The 16,315-nt window shown below is 41.9% G+C and overlaps 1 protein-coding gene across 1 annotated transcript; it reads right to left on the reverse strand.

Moving 5' to 3' along the window:
- Positions 1-12,423: 12,423 nt before the first annotated feature.
- Positions 12,424-13,010, reverse strand: LOC126876904 (uncharacterized). The gene is made up of 2 exons (XM_050639725.1): positions 12,846-13,010; positions 12,424-12,768 (listed from the first exon to the last, which is right to left on the reverse strand). The coding sequence occupies exons 1-2, from the start codon at positions 13,008-13,010 to the stop codon at positions 12,424-12,426; spliced, it is 510 nt and encodes a 169-aa protein (XP_050495682.1).
- Between the last annotated feature and the right edge of the window lie 3,305 nt (positions 13,011-16,315).

Below are 16,315 nucleotides of genomic sequence, written 5' to 3' on the forward strand. Positions count from 1 at the left end.
AAATCCTTATAGATCACTCAAAAATATATCATATTGTTTGTTTCAACTACTAGCAATTTAAAACGTCGTCTACATATATTTAGAAAGTTAGCAAAGACATATATTTGTTCCTGAGCATGATTTCTATCAGTTGAGCAAATTGTAGCAAAATGTCCGATACAATTTAATGTTGAATTTGTCTTTTTTTAGGCTAGCTTGATTTGATTACAGGTAGATTTAAACGATCCGTGTGTTGCATCTCCAAGGCATCTTCGACTCATCGATACGCAGTGATACCCGGCAAACTTCTAGTGGACAAGCGACGTTGCTTGCAGGCAGTTTATATACATGTTTTGGCATGTGTTGTCGGCAGGCAATGTCTACAGACGCCTGTAGTCTGCCCGTACGCGCCTTAAGTTTCACTGACAGACATTGTCCGCCGATTACTACGACATCTGTCTGTGCGACAATAGGCCGTCAGTGTGGAGTTATCTTTACCCGAATAATTTAAGAAATATAAAATAAACTTCAACGAAAAGTTGCTAGCTTCGATATCTTACTAATACAATGTTATCGAAATTGAATAAACCTCGTTACTGTATTTAAAAGGAAATTGCATTTATATTTCAAGTTTATAGAGACAACAACAACAACCAAACAAAGAATCGCAACGAAGAAATAAACGGATACAACAAACAGAACACTGGATCGAAGATAGAACAATAAACAAGATAGAACCAAGAAAACAACAGTAACGAAGAACCGGGGCGCAGAAAAAAGCACGAAGCGTGCGAGCTGGAGAGGAAACCTGTGACCGTCGGTGCAAGCGGTAAGCATACAAAATGGTTGCCGAGCAGGAATAATCGGCTGGAGAGCCAACCTGCTGGGACCGAGCTATATGGTGGCAGGTATCGCGTGGCGCCAGCTAAGCGAGCTGTCGCCCGAAAGGGTAGGTTTAACTTGTCCAATGATCCGCAAGGAGAGGGCAAGTCGCGCGCCGACCATCTATGCGCGCCATTCCCAAGTCGAACGTGAACATCTAAATGCGAAGCCAGTATGCGTTTTTACTGCAGGTATGGCGCGGTCGACCAAAAGGTCGGGCCCTCAAACGCACACATTACTTGTACAATTCGAGTGCCGCAGATACGGAAAAGCAATTTATAATTTATCGTAATTTATCGTAATGCGAATTTTGGAGCGTTGTCATAAATAGATTTTTATTTAAAACGAAATTCTTAAATATCCTTTTGTATCAATTCACATAACGTTAATAAATCAATATTAGACATATTACTCATAAATTGTACATATCTTTGTGCATATACGCATAGTTTTCGTGCATATATCAATATTTGTATATTTTATGTGTATAACTTTCATATGCTTTTCGCAAATTTTACATTCATAAACATCTGCAATCTACACGTTACGTTTTTCGTTGTATTTACAAGTACGGACATTAGATATTCTATTACATTCTTTTATTATAATCTTTTGATATATTTATAGTTGTTTAATTATTAGGTCATCCCATAAGTTCGTGCCGTTTTTCGAGAGGTTATATATGTTAAGATCGTTTACATACCTTTCAGTTTCATGAAAAAATGTAATCCCCCTCTCGTTGTACAACTTCTTCCCATTTTTCTGGTAGGTTCCGTCTCGATAAAAGTTCTCTTGTTTTTCTTTAAAATAATTTTCTATGCTATTTTTGAGAGTGTCAATATTTTCAAATTTTTTAGCTACTAAAAAGTGTTGTAATGCTCTGAACAGGTGGTAATCAGATGAGGCAATGTCTGGGGAATATGGGGGATGTGGTAAAATTTTGCAATTAAATTCAGACAATTTTTTTGTAACGCTTTTCGCGACATGCGGTTTAGCATTGTCGTGATGGAAGATAACGTTGTTCCTATTCACTAAACCTGGCCGTTTTTCAGCTAGTGCTTCCCTTAATTTTTCCAACTGAGCGCAATATTTGTCTGAATTAATGGTATCACCACTAGATAAAAGTTCAAAATAGAGTATTCCTTTATAATCCCACCATACACACAAAAGAACTTTACGTGGATGTAACCCTGTTTTTGCACAGCGTTCAGGCGGCTGATTTCGTTGGGATCAGCTACGTTTCCGGTCAGGGTTTTCGAAAAGTATCCACTTTTCATCACCAGTTACCAGGAGCGTTTAAGGAATGGTTCACGTTTATTACGTGCAATTAATGACATGCACGCTGTCGTTCGTTCAAGACGGTTCCGTTCCGTAAGTTCATGGGGCACCCAAACGTTCAACTTTGACACCATCCCCATTTTTTTTAAACACCTATGAATCGTTGTCTTAGGTATTTTCAGGACATTTGACATCTCTTGAACTGTCAAACTTGGTGATTTTTCAACAAGATCCCGAATTTTATCTCCGTCTGTCTGAGGAGGACGCCCGGAGCGTACCTCCTCTTCTAAACAGAAATTCCCAGCTCTAAAACGTTGGAACCACTTCCTACAGGTGCGAGATGAAAGCGTATTTTCTCCGTAAACAGCACATATGTTTTTCCTGGCAATTGTTACCGAACTTTCTTTCCGAAATTCATATAACATGAGATGTCGAAAATGGATACGCATTTCACTCGTGATTTTTTACTGTTAGAAGTCACTGTGTTCACTATATTACGATCTTATGCCCACGAAGATCTACTCTAGCCTGTTCTCGATCAGCTAAGCTCAAGTGCATTGGTCCCGTATCGCCGTATGTTTAGAAATCGACACATGAAATATATACACAAAAGTGTATAAATATATACACAAAAACTTATGGGATCACCTAATATGTAAACGATTTTGAACTATTTATTTTAATAAAGACCTTAGATCGACGGATTTTAATTGCTGTCACATAATCGTTAATTCATTACTTTTCCTCCAACTGTCACGAATTTTCACAAAGTGTGTATTTCGGATCGTTAATCTTATACGGATGTAAACTTCATTTTCTTAATAATCTTGGTCAATCATGTATCACATTTTCTATAAAATCTATAAGATCAGCAAGTGCTCTAATACTTGTGAATAATCATATATCTTAATTCGTGCCTTTTGTATTAATACAGAAGCTTCATGCGAGAAAGAATTTTCGATTTAAATGTTCTCAATGTTGTAAATCGAGTTCTGCCAGAGCAACCGAGCTAAACGGACGTGTAAAACAGTGCTTCAGAAAAGTGCGGCAAGTGGGGAAGAGAAAGTTACGAACGGCAACGCCCATAGCTAAATGGTGGAAACTCGTGTCTTCTACTAAGAAGACTACAAGCAAAACTAAAATGAAAAAGCACATCCCACCGATAAAAATAATTAACAAAGACGAACAATACTACATAAATAAAACAACAAACATATCAAAACCAAGCCAACCAATAAACGAAGAACAGGAATGCTCAGCTACAAACGAAGTTGATATGGAAACAATACCAAACTATGAAGAGAATATTACCAATAACGAATTAACCCAACAGGATGAAAGCTGGAAGGTGGCAAGTTATAACAAGAAACGAAAAATAACAGGAAATTCTGTTACAGAAAAGCAGCGATGGCTGCAAGAATTGCCATTAAGAAACTCCTTCAGCTCACTTACGGAAGAAATAGACGACCCAACAACCAAAAACACAACTAAATCAACGCAAACTACAAAACCACCACCAATATTTGTCGACGCCCAGATAATAGACCCGCTTATTGATCGACTAAACGATATAGTTGGGAAGGAAAACTACACAATAAAACAAACAAAATTAGAACAAGTAAAAATTCAAATAAACACCCCAGAAAATTATAGGAAAGTGATAAAAGAATTAAAAGAAAAAACGCTGTGTACCACACATACCAGCTGAAAACGGAAAGGAGCTACGAAATAGTTATAAGAGGACTACATTCAAAAACTAACACAAAAAAAGTTAAGTGACGAATTAGCAAAAATTGGTCACCAAACAAGAGCAATAAACAATATGACAAGATACGATACGATGCATTTAACAACACACTGTCCATACGTAGGGAAAATAAATGAAGTAAAATGTTACAACTGTAATGGAAACCACCTAGCCAGCTATAAAGGATGCGAAATCAGAAAACAATCACAACGTAAACAGTTTCCACCACTTGGCAATAGATCAATCAATAACTACCAACCACAACAAAGTATAACGGATAATTAAGCAACATTGAAAGCACAAAATGAACCAAAAGCTATAAACGGAAACACCGATCCCCAAGGAAACCGCAGCTACGCGCAAGTAACCCAAAACATTAGACAAACAACGCCCACAAACAAAGAGAATCAAAGCAACAACACCGAAGACGATACAGAAATCAAAGAAATGCTCAGACAATCCATTAAAGGTACAGAGATATTAAGAAAAATGGTAAGTGAGAAAAACACAATACTAAGGCAACAAGTACAACAAACAACAGTCATGTTACAACTACTCACAAACTTGCTAAGTAAAAAATAAAAATGGACATGCTTGAAATAGCAGCATGGAACTCTAACGGACTATAACAAAGGGCCCTAGAAACTAAAACATTCCTGTATAATAATAATATCGACATACTACTCGTATCGGAAACACACTTCACTATAAAAAGTTACATAAAAATACCGTACTACACAATATATGATACCAAGCATCCCTCAGGAAAATCACACGGAGGGACCGCAATAATAATAAGAAACGACATTAAACACCACTAACACAGCCAAGCTAGTAAGGAATATATACAAGCAACCGCCGTTACTGTACAAACTAGCAGCAACCATTTACAGTTGTCAGCAGTATATGTACCACCGCGACACAAAATGACATCACAAACGTGGGAAGAGTACTTTCAACACTTAGGTGACAAGTATATCGCAACGGGAGACTACAATGCAAACCACACGCTATGGGGATCAAGAATTACCACACCTCCAGATAGAACCCTGGAAAAATACATTAAGAACAACCTCAATATATTATCCACAGGAAGACATACTGGCCGACAGACCTGAGCAAAATACCTGGCCTACTCGATTTTGCAGTTACAAAGGGACTAAACGCAAATAAACTAAAAATAACACCCAGCCTCATTGCATACAGCCCAACTGCTTATAGAAACAAATTAATACTTTATAGCAATCCAGGGACACTATGCAACAGAACAACCAAATGGCAAATTTTTAAAGAAATAATCGAGAGCAAAACCAGTTGCAGCATCCCATTGGAAACACCCGAACACGTCGGACAGGCAGTAACACCATTGACAGAAACTATCCAAGAAGCATCATGGACAACCACTATACCTGAACCAACCAACAGACAAACAAAAATAATTCCATCAGACATACTTGAAAAAATTAGAGAAAAAAGAAAAGCGAAAGCTAAATGGCAAAAACATAGAACACGAGAAAACAAAAAACACCTAAACAAACTTGCAAAGGAAATAAAAAACAAAATGAAAGTGCACAACAATAACGAATTCACAAAATTCATAGAGTCACTCTCTGCTCACGAGAACTCCAACTACTCCCTATGGAAAGCCACGAAAAAAAAAAGAAACCAATAAAACTAGTCCCAGCAATCAGGACGGCAGACAACACATGGGCAAGAAGCAACGAAGAGCAAGCTGAAGAATTTTCCAACCACCTTTGAAACACATTTATACCACATAATATCAACAACAGCAACCCCAAATGTCATACGGACGAGGATGCGTTTACCACTAGTACCTCAACTGACAACCACTATACCATACCTAAAACAACAGCACAAGAAATTAGAAACATAATCGAGAAAACAAAAAACAATAAAGCACCACGAATCGACCTAATCAATGGCAAAATCTTGAAAAACCTTCCGCCAAAAGCGATAACACTAATGACAATAATATTCAATGCAATACTAAGAATCCAATACTTTCCTAAACTGTGGAAACTAGCACAGGACATAATGTTACCTAAACCAGGCAAAGAACCACACCAAACTGCATCTTACAGACCAATATCACTACTTCCTGTGCTTTCCAAAATACTAGAGGAAATAATATGCAACCGCATAAAACCAATAATATAGAAGGAAAAATTAATACCAGATCACCAATTTCGATTCAGAAACATACACTCCACTATAGAGCAAATGCACAGGCTCATTAAAGAAATAATACTAGCATTAGAAAACAAACAATACTGTACAGCCCTCTCTATGGACATAGATAAAGCATTTGACAAAATAAACCACGAAAGCCTACTACAAACAATCAGGAAACAATTTCCGGAGCAAATATACCAATTAATAAAATCTTACTTAAGCAGCAGAACCTTCGTAATAAAAATCAAGGACACATACTCTGAAGTTAAAGACATCAAGGCAGGGGTTCCGCGAGGAAGCGTCTTAGGATCAATACTATACACAAAACATACCAACAACTACCAATAGCAAAATACTGACACTCACGGACGACACAGCTGTACTAGTCAGGCACACTAACCCAGAAACAGTAGTCAAATTACTACAAGAACATATCACAAAAATAGAAAAGTGGCTGCAAGATAAACAAATAAAAGCAAACCCCGATAAATGCAACCATATTACACTCACACTGCGAAAACAGACACCATCAAACATCCTACTGAACGGCACGCACATACCGCAAACAAAGCAAGTCAAATACCTAGGACTAGACCACCTAGAAACACAACTCACATGGAAACAGCATACTAAATCAATAATAGACAAAATACAGACAACAAGGAGACAAATGCATTGGCTAACAAGTCGAAAATCCAAATTAAGCATAGAAAATAAATTAAAAATATACAAAACGATCATAAAACCAATCTGGACGTACGGAATACCACTATGGGGGGCAGCGGCAATGAGCCATATAAACAAAATAGAGACAGTACAAGCTAAAATTCTTAGAACAATAGTAAACGCCCCATGGTACGTTAGAAACGAAGGCATACGGAAGGATCTGGGAATACCAATGGACAAAGAGAAAATTAGCAGACATGCAGAAAAATACAAAGAAAGAATAGGAACACAGCCAAACTGGCTAGCTGCGGAAACGATCAACACCTCAAACATGGATAGAAGGCTGAAAGGGAAATACCCAGCAGACCTCACAAAGGACACAACCAAACAAACACGAAGATGGTATCCCACTGGGGGTAGCTACCCACATAATAATCTAACAGCTAAAAAATTCTACCAAATGTCCAAACTGGCCAAATTGTGAATCTAATCTATAAAATAAAAAAAAACCTGTGATCTGAGTTTAGATCTCAGTTTAGAGTGATACATCTCCTAAACGGATTAAGAGATTTTTTAACAAATTCCCAAAATAACAGTGAATTTTAGAACAAAGATAATGGAAATACATAAACATCTTGTTAATAACGACGTGGGTATACTGATAGGAACTAATATCTGCAGAATATATGAATGTCTTAAACATAACGTAATGCTAAAAAACGTTCTCTTTGTCCAACGACCTCTTGATTCCTATACAACCTCTCCTGGTTATCTTGCGCACGCGTAACATTCACGTACCGTTACATGCATTGCCATTCCATACTTTTCGTATCCTTTTTATACGGTTACTTGGATATAGAATTATATAAAAAATGCAAGAGCACAAAGATATAGAAAATATAAAAATATAAAAATAAAAGATTACAAAACTGTCAAAATTACAGAAAATCAGATTAAACATTAGTACCTATATTCTACATTCTTTTTGTATTACATATACATTTTTTACATTATAAATGTCGGGTTTACATTAGAATTAAGGTTAGGGGCGTGAAACGAATCTTCATTTGGATTACACATTGTCGTTGTGCAATAGGGAAGACATTGACTAGTGCAACTGCGATTATTATAGAGTCGGACAAGTAACCGTGGTAATTAGATACTCGAGAAACTAATGACAATGATCCTAAGTGCAATAACGAATCCGCGGTCAACGGGATAGTAGACGTACGGGCTCACAAAATCTAAGTCGGACTCTTTGTTAATAAAACGCGTAATATTCACTGGTCGTATGGGGTTACCCTTTTCGTCGATGAGATCGCAAGAAAGAATGAATTTCCGTCTCGATGATGCCACAGAGAAAAACTATGATGGGGTGTGTCTAAGGACACGAGATCATCGGATTCGTCGAGGATAGCCTTCGTTCAGAAAGTAAGGGAAATTGACGTTGCTGCTAATTGGTCAATTTCCATATTGGTGGTTAGAAAAAGATGCTAGCCGCCCTCGAGGGAATGTTGCTAGTTGAAGACGCCGTTCGTTGAAAAATATGTCTCTTCTATCTTCCCGTAGCTGGGACAAAGACTGTTTGTTTGAAGGACTTTAGTTAACTAAATCCTAAGATTTATAGCGGCTCCTCAGGCTAGCTGAACATGTACTGTGGAGACGCATCGACATCTGGCAATCATCTTACTCGAAGAATAGGGTTTGCGTGTGGCGAGCCAGGGGACAGAAACCGTTGGAATGTTTACTGTCGCGTGTCGCCACAAATATTTCTTTTAAGGAGAGCTATAGAATTACTCCATACCTTTGTTAGACAAAGCGTTCATCCCGTGACCGCGGCTACGTTCGGCAACTGATTGTCGCCTCGAGCCCAAGCTCCTTATCACAAATCTCAAACAATTATAATCCAGTTAAGTTATAGAGGCAAAATATTGGGGGTTTTCCGAAGAATTCCAAAGGAAGGTCCCGGTGTCCTTTCATTTCCGACATATATAAAGTGCATGCAGGATAAATTTGATAAATATGCACTTACTTAGAGAAAATTGATATATCTGTGTTTAATTAATGTATTTAATATTATATGTACATTATGCAAACTGTTATAAAAATCAATTGTTTTATACATATCTTTAACACGCAAAATACAATGTAAGATAAATACTAAATTTTAATGTCAAAACAACGTAATATGGATATAATATTTTTAGAGACATTCACAATTATGCTATTAAACTGTAGTAATAATCTGTATTAATATTGATAATAATAATAATAATAAATTAATTAATACTTATAGTTTATATTAGCATTGAACTGTTATGCTTTTTTTCGTGGAGGAAGATTTCATAGGCGCCCAAGTCGAGACGCTCACTTGAGGTTACATCAATTCTTTTGTCAGTCCGTGCCAATACAGTCCGTGTCCCATAGGTGTTTGTCCTAAGTCTTACGCCATCGATGAATCTCGAGGACTTGAACAGATTATACTCCTCGAGCCACACGTTGCCAGTATTACTCTTTGAGAAGTCATTTACTCCATGTCCCTGACTTCTCAACTCTTGCCATTGTTTAATATGTCCGCTCTTTAGTCGCTTTCTAGCTTTTTTTACCTCTTCGGAAGTGGCCGGCCAATTGATCCTTAGAGAGTTTGCGATTTCCTTTAGCTTGCTGTCGTTTTCTCCATTGATCAAGCTAGATACCGCTGAATCGACTGAATTCTTATTGTTCAATGCGCTTTTTACGGTACCAAGTTTGATAATATGTTCAAGTCTCGGTAGCCCTAATCCCCCTTTTGCTTTTGGAGCATAAAAGAAACCAGTGGCTGTCCAATGCACAAGATGTAATATGACCTTTATATCCTGCCTGACTTCGCTGTCCAATAATTTTAAGACACTGTCACTTGGTAGATTTATAAGGAAATGGTAAATATATCGAGGGAATATGTACTTCGTAATTAACTCAATCTTCTAGCATGGCTTCAGAGAGAATTTTCTAACTCTTCTGACCATGCTCAGAATTTCTAGCACTATGATGCCACAATGGATACCGTTCCAAGGCCCCATTTTGGCGCCTAAATACCTGAAGGCCTCATCTGGGTCAACCGTTGGTATGTTGACATTTTCGAGCCTAATTCGCGATTCTTTTATGAATCATGTGTCCTTTTTGGCGACCACCTGGAACGTTTGGCTCTTCTCACCAGATATGTTCATCCCCAGGCTCTTCAGATATTAATGGAGCATATTAATTCTTGTTGTGCCTCCCTCTCATCTTCACCAAGTAGAACAATGTCGTCAGCGAAAGCCAGGATCGATATTTTTCTTTCACAACTGACAATGATGCCACGGGTTTGCTCCTCAATCATTTCCAGCAGCGGTTCTAGGCATAAGTTGAATAGCAGTGGCGATAGAGGGTCACCCTGCTTAACTCCGAATGGGATATTGTGTCAAATGCGTTGGAGATATCCACAATTGTGAATATCCCCCCGTTATTTTTTTTACTATAATTTAAGGCAGCGTTCAATGGATCGATGTTTATTTTACATCCATTTTCAGATGTAAAACCTTTTTGCTTTAAATTTTACACAATACCTTTTCTCATCCTTCCGCCACGGATGGAGAAGAAAATTCGGCTGAGAATGGGGCCTACTGTTATAGGCCTCCAATTCTCCACCTGGTTGCTTGGTTTCTTTGCTTTGAAATTGGTGTAGGCCTATTTTCCTTTCATACTGTCGGAAAATGGGAACTATACATTAATATATTACAAATTTTAGCTAGTATTGCGGGCAGGCCAGATATCATTAAATGTTCTTTTTGAAATCCATCCGCTACTGCCGCAGCCTTTTTCCTAATTTTATTAAGTTTCTCGCTCACATCCTCGGCGGTTATCGGCGGAAACAATTCGTTTATTACCAGCTCAGAGGTTCTACTTCCTGGGATTGGGGGATTGGTTGGTTCTGCCCGACGCCATAAATCTTCATAGAGCGTCCTCACTTCACTCTCTTCCGGTGGCTGCCTGGTTGGTTCCAGGTATGCACGATCGTTGTTAACGACAACGTCGGACAACTTTCTTAGACATTCCTTAAACAACTCCTGGCAACGTGCGTAGGAGTATTCCTTCCCTTTATTTCTATTATTATTCTTATTATTATAATATCTTCTATTTTGGGATTTTGAATTACTTTTGTTTTTGTCATTTTTAATTTTAACATTCTCTAGCGCTCCATATAGAGATGTGTAAATAAATTCATTTTAATTATTTGTTAGGACTTCTTTATTTTCCTTGTATTTTGCCCAAATATCTGTTAACCGAGCGTTAACCTCCTTCAACGACGGGGGCACCTCGGTTACTCTCTCTATTTCGTACTCTAGTTGGAGTCTCCACTGATGGGTAGGCTCCTCATTATATGTTTCCCCGCTAGTTACAGGCTAAACGCATGTCCGCGCATTGCCTGAATTAACGGGATCGCACCCTCCCTCTGTCTCCTCGGCAAACTCTTGAGGACTTGTATTCTCACTAGCTATTTTTAATATCTTTCTCTTGTATTTTATTTGTTCAACTGTCCTGTTAGTGAGGACTTTGCTAATTTCAACATTTGGCAATTTTTCACTGTTATAAATTTCATCGAGCTCTCACAAGAGCCCGTTCTCCTTCTTTTTTCATTTCTCATGGCAGAGTGCGCATGCCATTCGTGGGTGGATAATCCTCTCTGAGTACAGAAGCTCATGGGGCAAAATTTGCATTTGTACGCTCCTTCTTTCCTTTGACTAGTGCCACTACACTTTGGAATGTGGCATTTTGCCCCATGGAGCTTCGGGAAACTCCTTTCACAATATTGACATCCCCACTGGATGCGAGCATCCGTGTGATGTCGGCCAAGGTGCCTGTTCAGGTTTGATAGGTCAGAACCTAACACTCGTAACCTCCTAACACTGCACAAGCAAGGGCTTAGTTCTCCAGTAAACGCCAGTGAGTAAAAGTGCGCAAATACTTCCCTCCTATATACTTATGGCTAATAATAATTAATAATAACCCATCAACATGGGTAGATGTATGGAGTGTTAGAAGACCTCTTCTCTATTCACTATTAGTAAAACAATTTATCGTACAGACTCAAAAGTAGATTTCTTCCTCGTCATAAAGCCGCCGACAGCGGGCTCTCTAGAACCGCCTGCGGGCCCGAATGCACTTTATCCGTAGCTTTGCGATCTCCAGGTCCACCAGTTTAATCCCAGGCACGGAGCGCGTCATTGACGCATCACATGCCGCTTTGACGTCTCGGCGAAGGTTCTCCGCCTCCTCCTACATGTTTGTCTTCTCTGTACGGGCGTCCCAGTTCTAGGCCGCGTCACTGGCTGCTGTCTGGAGCATCTCGTTGTCTCTATCCTTGAGGCGCCATCTTGGTGGCGGGCTGGAGAGTTCCATTCCCCTAATGCCGCAGGTCTGTCTCGCGGGTATTGCCTCCGGGCCGACCTCGATGAATATATACAGGTGGACTGCGAGAGTCTCAACCCCTTCGGCTACTCTCCAGCCTGAGACCCGCTGGAAGGCATTGGGGGAACCCCATGTAATATCGACGACGGAACATCTTCTCCATGCCACGCATGTGCTGGACGAGCCTCTGTTAAGTAAGAGGAGCCCGAGGCCCGCAGCCCAGTCTGATAGCATCCGGCCCGGAGCATCTGTCATTGTGTTCCCCATTGCGAGGAGTGAGCGTTAAAGTCTCCCAAGACGAGGACCTGACGTGAAAGGTATCGTCTCACGCAATCGCTAAACACGTCCAGGAACTCCTCAAACGCGACCAGGCCACTGTTCAGGGAAACATATACGCCCACCACTACCATCCCAGCCCACTCGATCGCGGCATACCCCTTGCCCTGCTCGAACAGGATCTCTGCGGCGGATGTGCTCGGTGCTGACATCCACGTCATAGCGGCTAAGCCGTCCAGGTCTGCGACCCTGTCAGGGGTGTCTAGTATACAATAGGGCTCGGCTACCATTGCCAGAAAAACCCTGCTCTCCCTTATCGCCTGGAAGAGCAGGTCTTATGCCCGTTTCGATCGCTCCAAGTTGGTCTGGTGGAGCCGCATGAATTTATTTACTTTACTAAGTCCATATCCATGGCTTCCCCCTGGCCATCTGCCCCACTCGTGATTCTTTCCTCTTCTTGCGGTAGATCTCTCGCGTTGTCGCCCTGTCTCCAGCCCGTAGCAGGCTCCCGAATCCGGCTCGTCCCTTTAGTTTTCGGCGGAACGCATGCCGCCTCTCCCATTCTGTGGGTGGCGCACCAAGCGACTCACAGAGCGGGCCCCCGGGCACGGTGGCAGAGCAGCTCTTGGCCTGGTAACCGATGCCTTCGCATCTGTACCATAGCTGCCCCCGGTCTACCGTAGATCTGCAGGTCACTCTCACGTGTCCCAGTTCTAAGCATCTGTAGCTTCTATTAGTTTCTTCGGGGAGACTTCGACCCTCTTCCCGCTTGACTTAATTTCCCCGCTGTTACTGTCGGGCATCTTATCCAGGCTGACCCAACCTCTGGAAGTCTTCATGTCTCCTACTCAAACTTCCAGTGCCTTGCATCCTCCGGCCCTCTCCAGGGTGTCCCGAAGTTCTTCTTTGCCGACCGAGATGTCAATCTTAGTTACCCTCAGCTCCACCGTTGGGGCCGCAACTTTCACCGTGGTCAGATCCAGGACCTGTGTCAACCATGCTGTAAGCGCGGGTGCCTTCTTCCTCTCTTTGTCTACGGGAACTTCTAGAATGATAATCTCAGTCATCGCCATTTTGATTTTAACTCGTTCAATGCCGAATTCGGCTTTCTGTCTAGCCGTCGCTAGCACTTCAGCTTATGATGTTTTCCTCCCCTCGTTCAGCGTTAGGGTCACCGCAGATGACCGCGGAGGAAGTGGGAGCACCATCTTCCTGGTCTCCTGCACCGGCCCTCCTGTTGGAGTTCGTTGTGAGGTCCTATTTTTTTTTTTAATAGCGAGGAGGGGAAAACGCTTTTACGCATACCCAAAGACCCGCGTCTCCGGGTTACGTAGGACTCGGCAGATGACATCGCCATACCCACTAAAAACCCCTCCTCATTTTCCCTCTGCTACGGTACTCGAGGCACCAACCGGGTACAGTCATTCGACATTACTTCAGGTTGGCCTCTACACCACGTACCCGATCCTTTATCCTCTCTCCTCGACTCCGGTCATTCTTCTCCTCCTTCCTTCCCATCTTCTCCTGACCTCCACCGCCCTTTCCTTAGAAAGCCAGCATTTCATCGCCTTTGTACAAAAGTCATGAAACCTGTTCCACAGCCGCTCCTCTGCTGCCATCTTCTCAACGACTCGGTTCTCCAATTGAAAATCTTCACCGATCTCGACCTCCAACTCCGTTCTCTCCTCCGTCCATCTATGGCACCAAAATAGCACATGCTCGGCGTCATCCATCACCGCACCACAATCCCAACAGCTGGTGTGAGACTCTTTGCCGATCTTATGACGGTGTTACGCCATGCGGCTTGCCATAGATCATATTCTTAACTGTCGGTCGCGGCACTATAATGTCGCAGACGGATCGTCGCGGCTGCCCGGCAAAACAAACATTGTAGTGGCAAGCGCATGGTTCATTAAGCAGGGCGACCTCCAGAAACGTCGATTCGTAGCCGTTATTTTATCTGGCGTAAAAGAATGTGGCGTGATCCGAAGGTAGTGGGGGTCGCCTTCCAGAAAAAATCAGAACGTTTCGAGAAGCCAAACAGTCAACACACATCTTATATCGCGCATTACGTAGTCACATTTTCTTTTTGTTGTTCCATTTATATCTTTCTAGTTAATAAGTTGTTGCAATAAACATTAATTTAGTTGTGTTAATTTTGTGAAATTTCATTAAACTACCCTTATTATCATAATCGAAATAAGGGAATCGATCAGTTCGTGGCGTCGATTGTTTAATCGTAACGAGAACTTACAACTCTCGTTGACGTGATATCTCGCGATCGCGTCTCTCCGCGAATGATCGAAACAGACGGTAACAGTTAAAGATACCGTGTCCCGTAAGGATCTGCATCGTATGGTAGTTGATCTTCCTCTTTCTTTTGTAGAAGATCAGCGAATCTTCTACCAGTCTCGTAGTTCAATTGTGGGGGTTGTGGAACGCCCACTCCAATCTCCACCTGTCCTCTGCCTCCGTCTCCAAATCCTTCATTTCTTCTTGCCCAACATGTGCCATTTCTTCAGGGCTCTCGTTGATCCGCCTCTTCACTTCATACTGCTTCCACCGCAACCATGCCTTGATGTAAATTGTCATGCTACCGGTAAGCACACACAGAGCCCCATGTGACACCGTACGGTAGGCGGTAGACGTACAGATCAACGCTGCCCTTTGCACGCTTCTCATGATCGACCTATTTGTTTCTCTTCCCAGAGAGGAGGCCCATATCGGTGCGCCATTTAGTACCACAGACTTCCAGACCCCATAATACAGTCTCCTGACTAAATCGTTGGCCCCACCGACGTTTGAGAGTAGGCTCCGTATGGCGCCCAAGAACCGTTCCGCTTTATCACAAACTGCTTTGAGGTGGGAGGAGAATCTCCTAGCACTATCCAACACTACCCCTCGGTACTTCACAACACGGCTAGTGGAAATCTCTCCCCCCCCCCCTATCCCCCACGTCAACATTAAAAATCTTCGGAATCCTCTTCCTTGTTAAGAGGATAACCTCCGTCTTCTCCCGGTCCAGCGCCTCCAGCACCCTGTCATACACTAGATTCCACAGTAACGGTCCTAAGACCGACCCCTGCGGGACCCCTGCGTAGACGTTCCTCCTTACGACATCGCCCGACAGTGTACCAATATTCTCCTTTCAGCCAGATAGTCCGCTAACAACTCCTGTAACCGTCCCGGTAGCCGTCTCCTTCGGATCTCCTCCATTATCCTCTCACTCCTTAGAGCGTTGAAGGTGTTCTTCACAATCAAGGGCGACCAGAACACACACCAGGCCCTTCCTTCTACACTCTTCAGCAACTGCGACGATCCTATCCAGGGCTTCAAGAGTCCCCCTCTTTCTCCTGAAGCCATACTGATCCCTATGGAATGGATCGTGACCATGCTTCTCTCTATGAGCATTGTCAGCGGCTGTATTTCGCATTAAAGTCCATAATCGCCGGTGCTCCTTTCCTCCCTTCCTTTATGACCCCTTCCAGTTCCTTCAAATAATCGTTGAACTGGTTCCTGCCCGTATTGGGGGAACAATACCCACTGACGCAAAGCACATCACCAACCCTGACCCCTACAATCCCTACATTTCTTATCAGCGCCTCGCTCGTCGCATGTTTTCCATTAAATAGGGTGACCCATACCGATGCATCCCCACCCTCGTCATTAAATAAATAAGGCAACTGCCTATAGGGCTCGGAGATGACCATTATGTCCACCCTGCTTTCACATACGCACTGCATCATCAGGTCTTGTGCAAGCCTGTACCTGTTCAGGTTTATTTGTAAGACACTAATTGGGCACCCGTCTATTCCTACCACCTAAGCGCACCATAGGGCACGCCAACGAACCCGTTACATGCCTTGC

The sequence above is a fragment of the Bombus huntii genome, unplaced genomic scaffold, assembly GCF_024542735.1.
Source record: "Bombus huntii isolate Logan2020A unplaced genomic scaffold, iyBomHunt1.1 ctg00000103.1, whole genome shotgun sequence".
Taxonomy (NCBI): domain Eukaryota; kingdom Metazoa; phylum Arthropoda; class Insecta; order Hymenoptera; family Apidae; genus Bombus; species Bombus huntii.